Source organism: Zerene cesonia, chromosome Z (assembly GCF_012273895.1).
Source record: "Zerene cesonia ecotype Mississippi chromosome Z, Zerene_cesonia_1.1, whole genome shotgun sequence".
NCBI lineage: Eukaryota > Metazoa > Arthropoda > Insecta > Lepidoptera > Pieridae > Zerene > Zerene cesonia.
In genome coordinates, this window is record NC_052122.1 from 10,450,152 (window position 1) to 10,467,940 (window position 17,789).

The following is a 17,789-nucleotide window of genomic DNA, read 5'->3' on the forward strand; positions in this document are numbered from 1 at the left end:
TTATGATATTGAAAATTATTAACCAACAATTTCCCATATATTTGTTACGTGTTAAGTTATTGTGTTCACAAGTTGGACGCTATAAATAAAACAGCATTCACACCAATATATTTATTGAAATTCTTACATCTAATTACAATATAGCATAAAATAGGCCAATCACATACGAAAGGCATATAAAAGGCGATCCCCGATCACGGGTTCGCATAAAAAATAGAACTTGGTTCGACATCTCCAAATATCACCAAGTCGAAGATAGTATTGAGTAAGATATAGGACAATTATACAAAATTTGGTAAATAAGTATTCGAAACGTGACTTAACAATGAGAAGATACAAAAGAAATAGGAAATTCTGATTTGGCTCTTGGAAACACTTAAACTTACGTGATACATCGGATAAATACTTGTTTTAATTCTAAATGTTAGTATGTACGTAAATAGTTTGGCTTACTAATACGCCAAGTAGGTACACCTATACTATATGAAGAGTTGTTGGTGCAAATAAAGATTAAACAAATAAGATGTCTTTCACACAGTGCGCGCTTTAACTAATTACACCTTAAAACAATATAAATTCTTGCTTACTAGCTAGCCAAACGAGCTATGCTCGTCACTAACCAAATACCCTTATACCCACATATAAATATGGTTACCGATATCAACTAGAATTTTGGCAAATCTAGCACTTAGTCTTCCCAACTAAAATCTTGAGATCTATAAGTGAGTAATTCAATTGAGCTAAAGATAAATCAACTGATGAAAACTTAAAATTATGCACTTAAGAATATTTTTATCTTGTAAATAGAACTTCACTGTGAGATAAATATTAAAATAATAATCCAAAATAGCTTTCAGCGAGAGGAACGATTAAAAAGCGTCATTGTCCGTTATCACTATGCTAATCATTTAGATGAGCTTCCGATGTATCAGTTGGCGTCAGTAATCCCGCATAAACCTGTCACTGAAGACATCGGCCATGGCGAAGGAGAGTATCAGCATGGAGTGTGGTATGAAGCAGATCGCGATGACCTGGGAGATGCCCCTGTGCCTGAACTTGTCCAGGAATCCTAGGAAACTGTCCGTGTGATCCTCGGGGTACAAAGGTCAGGGGAGCTGAAGCCAGTCAGCCAACTGGTTCTGGATGGCGATACGAGCTCGCACCAACTCAACGGAGTCCTCTTCGCGGGCTGGGTACATGTCAGCGCAGTGGGCGGTTCCTATTTTTAAAGAATCTATTTATAATATTCATAAATGGTGTATAGGTACAGGCCCAAAACCAATCATCTCTTATTTCATCCCTGTAATTTTTTTTTCTTTTTTTAATCGACGCTTTAGTTTAACCGTAAAATCGTAACACACAGACAGTTATAGAAATATCATAATATCATAAAATTAGCACAGTAAATCATCTAACGCATTTTGAAATCATTTGATTTGGGATTTACATCGATAATTTGTTAATAAGCTGTTATTTTATCGATTAATTAATTATTTATTTGATATAAATTCAGTAGTGTGAAGTGTATAAAATTCTTTATTCATGACATAAAACTTGAGGTCTTTTTGAGGTACTTTGCGCTCAGTTATGTAAAGAAAATGTATGCTCCGCTGTCTATGAATAATATAAAAGTACTAAATAAATATCAAAGTACTTCACACACATTAGCGTAAATTAGAATTAGACTTCATACGATATAAGATAAATGTTTTCACCTTTCACGTAGATAGCGGGTGCGTCGAAATGCATGGTACTAGTGATCCCGAGAGCGTGCCACGGATCAATGGAGCCGTGAACAAACATGATCCTGCCAGCAGTTATACCAAGAGCACCGTACTCGTTGTTCGTCCAAGTTACACTATTAGCTATGAATTTTTCATCGAATCTGAAATAAAGAATCAATTTTAAACATAACTCATCTATACAATTAATTCATTCCCATTTTATTAAATCTAAATCACACACATAAACAAAAAATAATACGGGACCTATAACAGACCCCTGTGGAATGCCGAACGTCATAGCAAGTTACTTTCCGCATAGTTCATCTTCTATTATTAAACTAGTATAAGAACCCTACCCCAGAACCCTATAACCCTAGAACCCTAATCTAACAGTGCTATAAAGTTTATACATCTTATGATGGTCGACACGACTGCAGTTGATTAAGTGGAAAAATATTTTGCCATAATACGTTTATTGAAGTAATTTTTTTTTGAATTCCGTGAAAAAAGGGTAAAACTAGACCCTATTACTAACACCTCGCTGTCTGTCCATTTGCCTGTCCGTTCGTCTGTCATTAGCCTTTATCTCATGAACTATGATAGTCAGACAGTAGAAATTTTCATAGATTATGAATTTTTTTTCCTGCTATATTAACAAATAACAAAAAAAGTAGTTATAAGTAACGGTTGGCACGGTCATAAATTAGATACCCATCTAATATTGCTCTTTAGTTTAGGTATTTGGAAGGAACCCTAGTGTCGCGAGTCCGACCAATTTTATTTGATTGACGGACAAACATCCAGACAAACGAGCTTTCTCATTTATAATATTAGTGTGATATTTGGGAAATTTTGCTTGGTAACAATTTGATACATAAATAAATTATGGCGACAATTTAGGGCGTTTATGGATAAGCAATTTTACCAAACGGCATTTAAGCTCAAAACCCACTTTAACTGATGTGTGTTTAAAACGTTCGATAAGCTATTTTTATGAATAAGACCGTAGGTATTTAAACGTTTTATAAATAACTTTAATCTCTATTGGAAATGCTCTAGCATTTGAATATACCTAACTATTTGAATATATATTTATTATATTATTCATACAACTACAAACATTCAACAACACCTAAACTAAGTCGCTATCTTTAAAATTTTCTTTGTCCCAACATAGACAAAAACTCGATCGCATTTCGAATTTACATCGATTCTATCTCGAAGTAATTTCGTTTCCATAACAACAACGTCGATGGCCGAAAATTGAACTGCGCATGTCCAAACTACCGCGCAGATACCCAAACGGTCTAGAACATTCGAATACCAACGAGATGCAACAGGAATGCATGAGTGTTGTGTTATGAATGTATTGATTTATTGCACACAGACACATCGGATCCGACGGTAATGCAGGATACCCATTGCGCATATCATGATTGATCGGTTCTTATAGCGAGCACGTTTTGACCGGCGCCAACTAAGTTATTGATGACCTGATATACCTAGATGCAAATAGCTGAAGCTTTTGTGTGAAATTTTATCAACGTATCCGAATTGTATTTTGATAATCATATTTTCGAATATTATGTATGATTATTAATTTTGTATATATTTTACGATTATTTGAATATTGGTTTCAATAAAACGGCTTACAAATACTTATTTTGTTACTCATCTTATGGAAAATTTCGAGATGTAATTTATGTTTTGCTACGATTTAGACGTATTAATGAACTATCTGCGCCCCGCGGTTTCACCCGTGTAAGTCCGTATCCGTTAGTAGTAATTAAAAAAGGGATAAAAAGTTGCCTATATGTTATTCCAGTTGTCCAGCTGTTTACCCACCTACTACTACTACTACTACTACCTAATTTCATTGCAATCGGTTCAGTAGTTTTTGCGTGAAAGAGCAACAAACGCACACACACCCTTACAAACTTTCGCATTTATAATATTAGTAGGACTAGGATTATAAAAATCAGTATTAGGGCATTTGGAGCAATAAGAACGATATGTTTTCAGTATGCAAGAGGATTCGTTTGGAGAAACGTATTATTTCTATTTTAAATTGTACGCATACAATTCGACATCATTTCTTTAATATATGCCCGATTAGATTTAAACCCCCTAACTATACATATAACTTTAAATCATTTTAGGACATACAATTAAAAACACTTTATTTATCGAAGGTATGGAAAGTTACATTTTTATATTTGTCTCGCACGTCGTAATTGAAGAATCTATATTGAGGGCGAATCGAATGTAATGGAATATCGGACTACCCACACAGAAGTAAATAAGTACGGGGCGTCTCAACGAAGGTTGTTATTATCAACCAACTTATAAAAAGAAGGTTATCGATTCGACTGGTTTTATTTTGTTATCTCATAACTTTTTACTGGGTGAATCGATTTTTATGATCTTTTTTAAATGTGAAGACTGGCGCTTGCGATGTCATCCAATTTAACTTAACAATTTGAAGATTATTCGAGTTTCGTTTTTAACGATTGCTTTCTTGTTTCAAGAAATATGAATTAGTATACTTTTAGATACCAACATTTATGAAATTAATTGGAATATTTCTATGGCTTCCGCTATGAATAGAATGTACTTTAACGTCATTCGTAATTTACGTTACTGCAAATTCTTTTCATAAATATTTTAATTATGTAATGCAAATAAGTTCCTCGAAAAACATAATATTTATGCACATTTTTAATGATAATAATAAATTTAAAAAATTTATTAAAAGTTAATAGCTATGAACATTAAATACGTTTTCGAACCCTCTTCTACATTTTTCGAGTATTCGACACTGAATTACTCTAACACCATATTGATCATTATATGACGAAATAAGAAGTTTATTAGTTAAAATTACGAGTTTTGGAAACAAATTATAATTATAAAATATTTAAAATATTGTCATCGACAAAGCATAAGTAATTAAGTTTAAAAATGGGTTTAGTTATAAAAACTATAGCGGAATAATACTAAATAATAAAACTTACTTGTCCCCGAAGATATCTTCACACTGCTTCACAAAGAACTCCAGCGGGAATTCGTCACCAAAGAGTTCCACCTCAGCAGTGGACGTCTGGTAGAAGCCAAACTCGGTGCAAGTCTGGTACATCCATTGGCGTCCTGAGACAAAGATCATACCTTCAAACTCAAACCAATTGCCGATCAGATATTTATTTGCTTTAATAACGTCATACAATTATTCATGTTTTTTTTTTTCTTTTTAATTACGCAACAGATTTTAATGGGGCTTTGAAGAGATAGAGTGATTTAGGAGGAAGGTTTTTGTGTACAATAACATAGAAAAGAAGGAGTGAGGGAGGAGGGAAGGGTTCCATGAATCATACAATCAGTAGAGGGAAAAATAAATTTCGCATTGACACAATCGCAAGTGCTTTTACGCGCATTTTCATAATTTATAAGCGCAGCAATATTTAAAAAATCTTTATTGAAATGCCCCAAATAAGATACCAACCTCCTTCAGATGCTGACCAAGACATGTTCCGAAGTTCTTGGATCATGTTATCATAGCTATAGTCCAAACAGGTCTGGTTGTTATTTTGCAGGACAATCGAGTTGAATTTACCCAATTGAACATAAGCAGCTGATTCATTTTTATCCTCAGTTAACATATCGCAAATCTAAAACAAAGTGATTAAATTTAAAGTTGTCAAAATAGTAAAAATTATATGAAAAAAAAGTGAAATAATACCGTATTGATAGTAAAATTCTTCATTTTCTTATCAGAACTGATACGATTGTCTTCATTGTACTGGACAAGTTCGGCGAAATCATCGGCGATGCTGTTGAAAAAGTTCTTTACATCGTCGGCTGAGGCTTCCCTTAGTGGTTTACATGTCCTAAAAAAAAAACAAATTTAATAAAATTTGTTAAGTGACAAACAGATTAAGTGTAAAATGTAATAAAGTGTAGAAAGAAAATTTATCAGTATATACTCCTCTCTTAGGTGTAAAGGTCATTGATAAATATAATTGATATGCTGCTCTCATTATGTTTCAATAACATCTGTTACAACACAACTTGGTGACACACTTTCAAGTCAATATTGTTATAACAATAATACCTAAATTCTTCATCGAGAATCTCTGGCTTTGTGCTCATCAAAGCAGCAATTTGTTGATGTGCATCTTTTATCTTGTTCACACAATCTGAGCTTGCAGTCTTTTCCTGTAGAGCATTGGCTACTACTTCATAGTACTCTGTAAATATAACAGATATGAATATTTTATGTTAAGTAAAAAACTAAGAAGCAATACAAAAGTAAAATTTTATGTATTTTACCCATGAAGTTTAATTTAGCCAACAAAGGCCCACTTGAAGAAATAGCAGCATAAACAAGGTGAGGATATTTCACCCTCAACCAAGCAGCTAGCGACCCTGGATATGAGCCTCCAAAAGCCACCCATTTCACTTTAGTTGTGTCCAAACTGTACTTGGCATTCATTGCATTGATAAAGTTAGCAATGTCTGCAAGAGCTTGGTATGATGAGAGATATTGCAAGTTCTTTGTGCTTATATCCCTAAAAAGTGGATTTTTTTATTAATTATAAGAAATCATTTGGGTAACATGTATTTCTATTAGCTATGAAATATATGTACTTTGTAGGATGACTCTCTCCATAATAACGATGTTCCAGCATTATACACATTGCTCTCAACTTCTCTGCATAATCTATCCAGGCTCCCCGCACCATCCATTTTGCATCTGCAGGCCCCTCCCCACCCACCATGAGAAACACGGGGCCCGGGTTATTAGCATCATAGAAGGAATCATTTACAAAATATCTCTGAAAACACATTTTTGTTACACATAACATTACGATGAACCTTATACCAATTTTCCTGTGAATAATATGTGATTTATAGGTGAAAAAAAATTTTAATAAGATCCATACTCAATAAACAAATGGTTTATTAATTAAAATTACAAATATTATTACTTACTTGTTTCCATGTCCGCAAGTCCGTAGGGGCAGAATGATCAAGTTTCTGTTGGAACCATTTAGCTCGTGGTAGGGGATCTCCTACTTCTTTTACTGGGAGCCCCAAATTACCACCCTTTCCCCGCCCTAAGCGAAACTGTTTATTTCCGCTAACCAAAAGTGCCGGTAACAGAGCAACGAAAACAAAAAATAAACGAGACATTGTAGTCTAAATAAAAAATTGGTTTAATTTTAAATTTAATCGCATTTGTAACGATTCATTAATATAAGAATCAAGAGTATTAAATGAGTATATACTTGCGACCCAAGAATTATTTAAATAAATTAATCAATTCCAATCGAACTAACGCCTATCTAGCCCAGACCAACGCTTGCAAGTGCCTGGCGCTTGCCTCTCTGCAATTGACGAATGGCGGGCGGAGATTTCCGGCCCACGCTTGCCCAGTACTGACTTCTGTACCTACCTAGACTAATGTTCCAGATTCTAGCTAATACCTATAAACCTATAACATGTAGTATGTACCTACATAAACTGCCACAGGAGTGAAGTGACTAGCAAATTGTCAAAAACTAGCTGTCATTTATCTTTAGTTTGACAATTTTACCAATGTATTGGTTGTTTCTCTGTCTACGCTTGATACACACAATATGCTCAACACTGGCAATTTTTTTTCATGACTTTGGATACCTAAGCACTTCAATCGTAATTTTACAGCAAAAAGTCTTCGCACATGATAATAGACCTATTAATGTCCATAAATCCTTAGAACAGTATTCCCTACATCTACGTTATCGCGATGGCGCGATCGTAACCAAATGTGTAGACGCTAAGTTGAAAAATGTACTTTAAAAACTTTTATTTAACCTATTTCAAACGGTACAAAAGCATTGTTTGCAGAAGCAGACTGGTTGATGCTGTTGCTGTAATATCTTGATTCATTTTGAAACTTGTGTGGAGTAAAATTGAATGACCTACGAGAATATTCCCAGGCAGTATAATATATACAGTATACACCATCAATCTTTCTGTAAGACCCAACAAGGACATGCACGATGCAAAAGTTCTATGAACACATTTCTCGTACGTCGATCATTTTTTATTTATCGATAGCCGGACTTACACGACATTTCAGTGGACTTTTACAAGTTGAAGGTTTTCTCTTGCTCCTGTTCTTTCGCTCGGATGCTTTTCAGTCGCAAGTGTTGTTATTTATATAAACTGAGACCATATCCATCAATTAGTTTCACAACCACCGTAAACGTCCTGCTAATAACTTACTGCTTTATCCAATATGAGGCATAGCGCATACATATAAATTTTAGGTTGACTAAACTGTTTTGGTGTTAATTTTTAGACTTAAAACTTTGCGATTCATCCAAAAGAATGAATTTTTAATGGTATCTTAAAATGTTAGTATTTAGTTTTGAATAATATACCCATTATTCGTAACTACTCAATCATATACTAACTCATCAAATACTCAATCATAAAGTACTTTACATACTCCACCTAAAAGCGATAATAATTAGTCATATTAACTCAGTTTAAAATGTCTATGTTTAAAATAAAAATATCGCAATTGTCTACGGTTTTCTGGCCAGCGTAAGTGGAATGTGGGTTTTAGGCTTATGCTGTCAAATTTCAAATGGCGCTTGTCTGTTGTCAGTACGACACCGCCTTTGAGAATTTTGCCGGTAAAACATCGTACAAATTTTTCAGTGTTTTTATTTTGAGAAACACCGTGAAAATCTAATCTTCATATACTTGGATTCCCGAACAATGTTTTTTTCATCGTGTATAATGTGAAATTGAAGACGTTATAGCGCGACCTAATCAATATCATCTATTATTAATTTTATTTTGTTCATTTTATTTTATCGGGTTTTCACAATATAATTTATATGAACAGCAGTGAGTTACGCTTACGGGGCCTAGAGAGAATCGGACCTATCATGTGGACAACATATCAAATCAATTAGAAATTCACGTGAAGTGCATAACAGATCCTTGGACTATTTTTCGGCTAGGTTGGTAAAAAGTTCTCCCCGCGCATGTTCCGCCCCGCTCGTTTAACTTGCGTTTGATCAACCCTGTGGATAGCAGTTACTGCTTCCGTGCTGTTTAAGACACTACGTGCTCGTTGCGCGCTCATAACATCAAATAATTTTATTGACTCAAGTAACCTTGAACACAAGTTGCTGGTTTGCCGATTAACTCGTGTCTGATTGAAATGCAAATCAGTCCTGGGAAATACTGTTGTTGTAATGGATAACAAAACAAGCCAGGATAGAGACAAGCCGGGCAACGAAGATCCATCCACCTCTGAAGGTGATGCATCCAAGAGAGCCCGTCCTTCAAATGACACTTCTAGTTGTCATTCAATATCCTCAGAAGAGGATGAGAACCGGTCTTCACCACCACACAGTAAGAGGCGTAAGAAAACAGAACGATCCTCATCTCCACGTAAGTACTCATCTGTTGCAATACATCAAATTCTCTTGAGACTGTTTATATTCAACAAGTGTAGTATAGCTTTAACAAAATTTATGAGAGGTTTCTGTAAAAACTTCTTTGTTATTCTCCGACCCTAGTTTCCACTGCCTTTATAAAGATTACATATTGAGTTTGATTCAGAAAAATGACGGAGCAGTGTTTTCCCTTAAATATTCTCTTCCTATTTTACTGAGACAAGTTGAAGGTCCTTGTAAATCTAAATACATTGTTTGGAAAACAATTAGTATTTGAATGTCTTTTAAAACAAATATAGTGGACCTGCTGTAATTCGATAAACAAAGTGTTGGTGGACTATTGATATTTTTTTGTAGTATTGGATACTGCATATCGAGCCCACCCCTATTGTTCAGAATTGTTTACGAAATAGTACGTTCCGATTCAAGAAATTGCCGATTTAAATTATAAGATTTTTTCTTCCGGAGTACTAAACTTCATTTCATGTATGTCTTTATGTATACAGAATTTAGTTATTTACATTTGACAATAGAGTGTCTACATTTTAAAATTAATTAATATCTGAAGCAATTCAATTTAATTATCTAAAGCAATTGAGAATTTGATTCTGATTGAATTTGAACAATATTGTCAGGTTGATCACAGTAGTAGTGGCGAGTACCAGTCGTAAATTGCTCTATCATGTAAACTATCTTGACATGAGTACAAAATTGTAAAAATTGTGAAATATATAATGATTAGTAATGTGTAGGATTACAAGGGGTGCTGAATTAGCCAGAGCCAGATTACTGTACAGATTAATTTAGCTACAAAAGCTAGGTAATAATAATAATAATAATAATAATACACTTTATTTAGCACCAATTTAAAATAAAAATAATGTATAAAAAGGAAAAACAAATGAATGAAGAAACAAAATAGAGCCAAAAAGGCGGCCTTATATTATAGGTATTACATTATTTCAACTCATTTTTACAGCTTACTAGACTAGGGTTCTGATTTGTTGTTTTGTGTGATCATTATTGAAACTACTGATCAAAAATCCGATATATCCAAAAGATCATGCCATTGCATTGCTATTAGTGAACTTGGTCTAAATTTCATTCCGTACAACTATTTCTTTTCTAAATCATGGGACAAAATATGTTTTCTTTAGTAATTATTTGTCTCAATATGTACTTTCACCATGGGTCTTGCCAGAAGTAATTAAGGCACAAGTGATCATTTAAATGATCTACCAATTGATTGTGATCCAGCAGCATATAAATGTTCATATGTAGAACTAGCTATTGCCCACAGCTTCGCTCGTGCGGCCTGAATGAAATTTCATGGTACAAACTTTTATCCTGTTAGGGGTACAATTTAACAAAATCTTTTCTTAGCGGATGTCCATCAGCATTAGCATACAAAATTTACAAACAATTAACTGCGCAATTTGTTATTATATGTCGTGGGTCAAAGACACAAAAAGCCCTATCTATGATCTTATACAATTACACTTTAAAAAACTTAAACCAAAACTATTGTTTCATCATCATCAGCCCATATATCTTCCCACTGCTGGGACACAGGCCTCCTATGAGAGTTCAGGCCATAATCCACCACGCTGGCCAAGTGCGGGTTGGCAGATGTTTTGGGATTTTGTTTTTCTTAAGAAGAATCATATGGCAAAAATGTTGAATTGTAGGGATATTCCAAAAACTCATAGCAAATCCAGAAACTGCATCTGGTGGGGTGATATGAGGGTTTTACTTATCTCCAAAAAATGTATCGCTAACCAACAGCCATCATAAACTGTTCATGATCCTATGGTCAACAATAGTATATAAATAATTTTAACTCTCATTAGTTTCATTGTATTCATTGTAAGAAATTGTGACTGACAACGTAAAGATTGGTACTTGTGCTTTACACTTAAAATGTCTCATATCAGGCATTCTTAAAATTACAATTGAATTATCCTCTTTTTTATGAGCTTCAGGTAATAGCTTTAATAAATATGTTTAGGTTTTCAGTATTAAAATGTTGCATATAATATTTTATTGGTTCGAATAGGAAACAATTGATTATAGCATTATAAAGCGGCCTATATATTTGTGCGGGCCATGGGCGTAGTCGATACGATGGCCGGGTTGCTAGTTGCAACCGCGTCGGCCACGCCCTACTCTGCCTTCTACTATAATTCTTCGAAAGTAAGGAGAAATATACAAGAGATCGATTACAAAGTCGATTCATGTATCATTCTAAGTTCGAAATATGGTGCAAATATCACACTTACTAGCTATATAATGAGAAGGGGTGAATGTTTTTGTTATTTACTATGTTACTAATATTATAAACGCGAAAGTTTGTAAGAACATATGGATTTTTGTTACGCAAATGATTTTCCTGGGATCTGTATGAAATTTAGTACAGACACAGATTATAGTCCGGATTAACACACTGCTATATTTTAGCTGGGTACCACGCGAGTGAAGCTGTTGGTTCCAGCTAGTATCTGACACTATCCAGCTTTGAAAGCTATTGTTTGGAGTCTATTGTAATGTCCCTCAAAAATGTAGATAGGAAATATGATTAATCGCCTCATTCATCCAGCGGAGCCCGAATTTGTATGGGGCTTGGAACAAATAAAAATAATACTTGTCGTAGCTTGTGTCAACTTCTTGAATTATGTATCAATTCGAAAGCATCCTCAATAGAAGACAGAACAATTAGCAAGGAAAGTTTTGTCAGCGGGGACGTTTGTAATTTTAATTGATATGAAGAAAATGTACACCATTCTTATGTATTACTAAAGAACCTCACAGATATTTACGTTTTACCATGATTTTCATGAATGTTATTAGACAACTGCTATTTAGCAAGAGAGTTCTGAGAAAACGGTAGACTACCCTCCTCCCTAAACGGCAATAGGGTAGACTGTCACACAGACTGAGCATTCCGTACTAGTGCGCACAATTAAAAATGACTGAGACTGAAAAGACTTCATATGACAAAGAATTGAATCGACTCAGCGCCATATTGTGACGCCATAACTATCAATGCAACAGAATTTATAAGTTATACTGTAACTAAAAAGCTTCGTATATATCAATGTGATCGATTTGTAAAATTTGTTAATGAGAAAGTCTTAGTATGTGTGTCAATAACTTTAGACAACTAAAAAATATTATTGCCATCTCCACGTCTATATAGGTATATTATAAAAACTTCCAATTATTACGAACTTTACATTTTTGAAAACTAAATACTATCTATGAGACAATCCCAACACGATAACGTGACATGATTTTTATTGGCTGCAATGGGTTAACTTACAAAATTACTAACTTACTTGTTTACTGTATCTTGTATCGAGGTATTTATATTTTACAATGCATGTTTTGTCGAAATGCAAAACAGTTCTTTTATGTGATTTTTCAAAACGTACAGGGTTCATTCTTTCATACGACGTTGCGAATGTTAAGCATATGATTACTGATAAGAATTATCTATAAGCATACACAATGTCAAATAAAAGGCTATTATTAAATGTATTTATCAGAGCGTAGGATTTCTATGACAAAACAACTACATATATTATCGAAAGACTGGATCGATTTTATAGGTATAATGTTTCACGTAATGTTTCATAGATATATGGTTTCGCATGTCTCTTGGTTGTAAGCGATGATTGACGCTGCTACTAAGCATTCAACTTTGTGGAAGAAATACGTTTTTTTACGCCAACGTTGACTTGATAAGATGGTGAAGGATTGGACGAGGAGATTGCCTGTAGAAAAGTCCGGTGGTGAAATTCAGAAGTTGGTTTTGGATAGAGTAGCTCTTCAGAGCATTACCTATCTTAATTGTGGTTTCCTTGCCTATTAGTAAAGAGTTCGATCATCTCAACTTATAGCTAGATTCTGTCAAATGTAAGAAGCTGGTACCGACCGGAGATAGAAATAATATTCGATTCGGATTAGCTTGTGTGTTGTAAAGTTGTTGTCGCCGGCTGGGTGTAACACATTATAACGCTCTAAAAAGCACGTCAAGTTGAGAAATTAATTATTTTTTGCCTTCCACCTCGATGGGAACGAAATTGGCCATCATTTGAGATATTGACACCAAGTATAATAACAATTACAGTCGTGGTAGTAAGTAGATCTGGTAGGAGTGACCTGAAAGTGCGGAGATATGACGATACAAGATTTTTTTCACAAACTTGTATATTTCTAAGGTTGGACTCAATAAGGTTCGTTCCGGTGTTCGTTGGTAGTCTTTTGTAGCAGAGCGTACACCCTGGTGATTGGCGTGAGCAGGTGAGGTTAGCTTTGCCTGTTGTTGTACATCCTGCATACAACCCTGACTTGACATGTGAATTGTGACTCTTGACTCGCGATACTAATGACTTTGTTGTATAGATCGCGTTCTTAGCGCGCCATTGTGCTGAGTTGTATTGTACTACCCGGTAAATAATATAAAGACAAACAGACTGCCATGACGCTATACGTACGCAACGCTTTGATGTGGCGTCAGGGCGCTTTGATGTAGAGGGCGGTATTTTTTACGAATTCTGTTTAGGCGTCGGACTGAATATTTGCGTTTTATTATATTCAACTGCATGGTAAACAAAAAATGGTTTTTATTCAGTACACAGGATAAATCTTATAGGTATTACTCACTAACAATTAAGGAAGAAATTGTGGTAATAAAGCGGAAAAGAAATGAATGAAACAGGTAAGTTATTTATATTAGTTTATTTATTAAAAATATACTCGACATCTGAATAACTCACAAACACTGCGGTTTGAATTACGCTTAAATGGTACGTTAGTCCATTAAAATGATACATTTGAAAGGTTTAAAAGTGTGCGCTTCTCAGAGGACGCAATTTTGTTTGATGAATGTGTATGGTGGGTTAGTAGTAGCTTAACTTTTCAGTCTGTCAAAAAGGTTTTACTTCAAAACATATTTTTTAATATATACTATATTTTTGATCGCTACTGGACACAATTGTAAAAAAAAAAAAGTAATTACAAAGTTGCTTCGATGATCCGTAATCATTTTAGTTTGTAATGTGGCTATTGGCTCTTAATAACTGACGAACTGTTATATTCCTAGCTTTTTGTTACATAGACACTACATACAAACTTGTGCGTTGCTTTATAATAAGTAAATAAAAATATTTTCATAACATTCATCATTATATTTATTAAACATGGTTTATTTTAGCTTAGCATGGATTTTGCTACTAAGCAATTATAAATCAAAAACTTGCAATATTTCGCTTTTATTTCTTGCAATGTGTTTCTTACTTTTCGCATTCACTCATTCAAAACGCAGGTTCGAAGCAATGCGTTGACAACGGCATAAGGGTCGCAATTGGAAGCTGGACGGCGATCCTCTAAGTATCCTTTCCTTTCCGTTGCTACTACCCGAGGTATTCTTATACTGCAGCTACGGTTCGCTACGCCTGAAAAGTTATATATATTTAATATAAATATATAACTAGGGTATTTTAAATTATCATCATCAATAAATCAATTTAAGCAGGGAAAAGTTTGTGTCAGTGAATTCTGTACTGGTTTCCGTTTTAATAGGAGTAGTTGTATCATGTGTCGAAAAGTGGTCCACTTACCAGCACTGAAGTCGTTAATACTGGCGGTCTCGTGCAGGCCGGTGAGGCGGCGCTCGTTGTCCTTGCCGCCGCGCGGGTCGTACACTTTGATATGCTTCATGTGCACCTTCGACAGCTTGTCGATAGCTTTCTCGATTTCACTACAAATATATATTATGTCAATGTACAATGAAGTCGTTATGTCAATAAAATAAGGTTTTTGTTTTTTAGTTAAATGATTACTGGTATCAATAACTAGAAAATATAATTACATCTCAATTCTTTAAATCATCACCATTAAGTCTTCGCATTGTTTTAAAACATACTAAATCGTAATTATCGTTGCTACACTAATGCGTTGTTATGAGGTTTTACGCACAGAAATAATTTGATTTCCGTTTTTTGCAAGGAATATATTTAACAGAAAAAGACAATATGGTTATAATAACAGTAACATATAACAGTTTGATATTTTTAAACGTAGGTTAAATATGTATGTATACCAGTTTTATACTACCACTAGCAAACCCGGCGAACTCAGTTTCGCCACCTGTAGATGTAGATGACTGTATGTGAAAAATGATTTTCCACCTTTCCTGTTGAAATTTTTCATGAATTTTCTTTGCTATAAACCTCACGGAGCCCGAGACCTTTCCAACGAATGCAAAACCGTGGAAATCGGTTCGTGCGTTCTGTAATTATAGCGTCAGGAAGGAAAACCCGACATATTGTTATATAGCAGATAACTGAAAAATACTCACATTATGCCATTCTCTGCTCGCATAGTTTTTGTAGAGAAGTTCATGTGTGCTCCTGATCCATTCCAATCCTTTACGGGCTTAGGATCAAAGGAGATTATGACTCCAAACTCCTCAGCCAAGCGTTGAAGGATGAAACGTGCAATCCAGACATCATCAGCAGCTGACACCCCTACAGAGGGGCCAACTTGAAACTCCCATTGCGAAGGCATTGCTTCTGCATTCGTTCCCGATATTGGAACACCAGCATAAAGGCAACATCTGTTGGAGAGAGACTATGATTATTTACTCATAAACGATACAGGTTTCTCAACCGAAATAACTGTGTCCAAGCAGTTGGGTTGTTACCACATTTCCATCGTATTTCCTTTAAAAGGTAGACACAGTGGTAAGGTGGTGTTATAAAATGATGATTCAATATACCACCTTATTTATGCTCTCACGCTTGATCATTGATCAAGAAATTCAACGTGGTAAATATACTTTCAATAAATTTGCACATTGATTCGAATGTACTCATATTGGTTACTTACAAGTAATGTGCTTGGATAAGATCCCTTGCGAATACTTTATTAGCTCCAACACCGCAGTAGTACGGTCCTTGGGGAGGAGGGCAGCCACCCGGAGGCCATCCAAACGGTCGAAGGTCAGCGTCCAGCAAAATGTACTCTTGTTCAACTCCGAACCACGGCTCCTCATCTTTACATTTGTCGTAAGCTTCTTGGCATTTGACGCGATGGTTTGTATCTAAAAACAAATAATAAAAATCTGCTGAGGTACTATTTTAACTCATTAAAATAAGGTTCTATAGCGATAAAAATTCAATATTCCTCTTATATTGTAATAGTGGTTAGTTAGTTTAAGAGCGGTAGATAGTTTTTATACGATAATGATGTTTGGAAAAGAGTAACTACAGAGTTTCTTGCCGGCCTTGCTAGGCCGGCTAGCTGCTTCCCTGTAAAAGCTACTTTCCGAACCGATGGTAAGTGTTTGTCATGACGGCAAACGTGCTTCTATAGTCACTAGTTAGTAGAAGTCTATTTGAATAAATAACTCGTTAACTGTTATAGTTGTAGGTAACGATATTAGAAAAACATCTTAAATCCTATTCGTATTCATAAATACATACTCAACATAAATGCAATCCAATACCTGTTGGTTCCATATTATATTTATACGTATCACACATCACAAGGATATGGTTGCCCCGTCTGAACGGGTCCTTGTAGATCGCCTGTGGTATCAGATTGGTGTCCGCGTTCTTCCTGTCGGCTTGACCAGTGGAACTGCCATCGAAATTCCATATCGGTAATTCTGAAATCATTAATTTATAAATATATATGTGGGTTTTGAACACGGCCTAAGTGATTTTTTATTATATCAAATAAGCATAAAAACTAGTGACATAGATTCTCATCCTATTATAATAAAGTTTATATAAAAAACTTAAAGGATAGCACGGGCAAGGCAGACTTTTGTTTTCAACGTTCATAAATGGATGACCTGTATTGATGTTGATATGGTCCTTTTTAAAAGATTTTAATGTAAATGCGCGCGATCAAACGAATGGCGCATCCCGTACAGAGCCCCGGCCACGCCGAGAGCCCCCGTTGAGTTGAGAGCTAGTGTGCGTAAAAGTGCGTGCGTAAATACGGCGACGGCGACTAACGCGTAAATAACGGCGGCGGCGGATTTGTATGAAGCTATCCTACTATTGCAGCTATGTGGTGGTATAGCTCAGTGGTGAGAACCTCGGACTTCAAAATCGATAAGTCGGGGTTCGAGACCAGGCGAGCGTGCACATGTAAAAAATCAGATTTTATAAATAAAGCTAAAGCCCAAAGTACTTGCACTTATAATTCTGTGCCTAAAGCCAAAGATAGGTGGCGTTGCCTAGGAGAAAACACAAAGCTGTACAATATTTTTTAGCTTCCAACTTTAAATATTTTTCGAAGTTGTTTTGAATTGTAAATAAGTTCTCACATAGTTATTCTCTTGTCTTCTTTCGTTGAACAAATTATGAAAATCTAAGATGACTATGACAGTTTTTTTGTACAAATCCCTGTACCCTGGTGAATACTAGTTCTTAGAAAAGCTACACAAAAGCGATCGTCCGAAACTTTGATTTGTTATGTAGGTATATAGTATGTTGTTGACTTAAGTCAATATAAAACCCCCCCCATCGGTTCCAAGCCTTGTCGTGGCGGGGGGGCTCAGTAGCTCAGATTGCACTCTGGCACTCTGAGTGAA

The 17,789-nt window shown here is 35.1% G+C and overlaps 3 protein-coding genes across 6 annotated transcripts in view; 1 reads left to right on the forward strand and 2 right to left on the reverse strand.

The window, feature by feature from the left end:
• Positions 1-96: 96 nt before the first annotated feature.
• On the reverse strand, positions 97-7,262 carry LOC119835551 (putative serine protease K12H4.7). Its single transcript, XM_038360454.1, has 9 exons — positions 6,714-7,262; positions 6,369-6,556; positions 6,051-6,289; positions 5,833-5,968; positions 5,461-5,608; positions 5,224-5,389; positions 4,739-4,871; positions 1,716-1,885; positions 97-1,219 (listed from the first exon to the last, which is right to left on the reverse strand). The coding sequence occupies exons 1-9, from the start codon at positions 6,912-6,914 to the stop codon at positions 1,107-1,109; spliced, it is 1,494 nt and encodes a 497-aa protein (XP_038216382.1). The 5' UTR covers positions 6,915-7,262; the 3' UTR covers positions 97-1,106.
• A 1,121-nt stretch (positions 7,263-8,383) lies between these two features.
• LOC119835625 overlaps positions 8,384-17,789 on the forward strand; it is a 48,533-nt gene continuing 39,127 nt past the window's right edge. The window contains exon 1 of one of the 4 annotated variants that reach the window (XM_038360563.1): positions 8,384-9,176. In XM_038360563.1, the coding sequence (XP_038216491.1) occupies positions 8,978-9,176 (199 nt within the window). In that variant the 5' untranslated portion in view covers positions 8,384-8,977. The remainder of the gene's footprint in view (positions 9,177-17,789) is intronic. The other 3 variants (XM_038360560.1, XM_038360565.1, XM_038360564.1) reach the window with 3 other exon arrangements.
• LOC119835626 (glutamine synthetase 2 cytoplasmic-like) overlaps positions 13,920-17,789 on the reverse strand; it is a 9,427-nt gene continuing 5,557 nt past the window's right edge. The window contains exons 4-8 of the mRNA XM_038360566.1: positions 16,692-16,853; positions 16,073-16,286; positions 15,543-15,800; positions 14,803-14,942; positions 13,920-14,637 (exon numbers count right to left, since the gene is read on the reverse strand). Of these exons, the coding sequence (XP_038216494.1) occupies positions 14,489-14,637; positions 14,803-14,942; positions 15,543-15,800; positions 16,073-16,286; positions 16,692-16,853 (923 nt within the window). The 3' untranslated portion in view covers positions 13,920-14,488. The remainder of the gene's footprint in view (positions 14,638-14,802; positions 14,943-15,542; positions 15,801-16,072; positions 16,287-16,691; positions 16,854-17,789) is intronic.

Coding starts and splice junctions, on each gene's coding strand:
- LOC119835551 (XM_038360454.1), bottom strand. CDS start 6,914: ATGTCTCGTTTATTTTTTGTTTTCGTTGCTCTGTTACCGGCACTTTTG. Junction 5,609..5,832: donor ATTCTCGATGAAGAATTTAG/GTATTATTGTTA, acceptor TTTTTTTTTTAG/GACATGTAAACCACTAAGGG. Junction 4,872..5,223: donor TTGGTCAGCATCTGAAGGAG/GTTGGTATCTTA, acceptor TCTTTGTCTCAG/GACGCCAATGGATGTACCAG.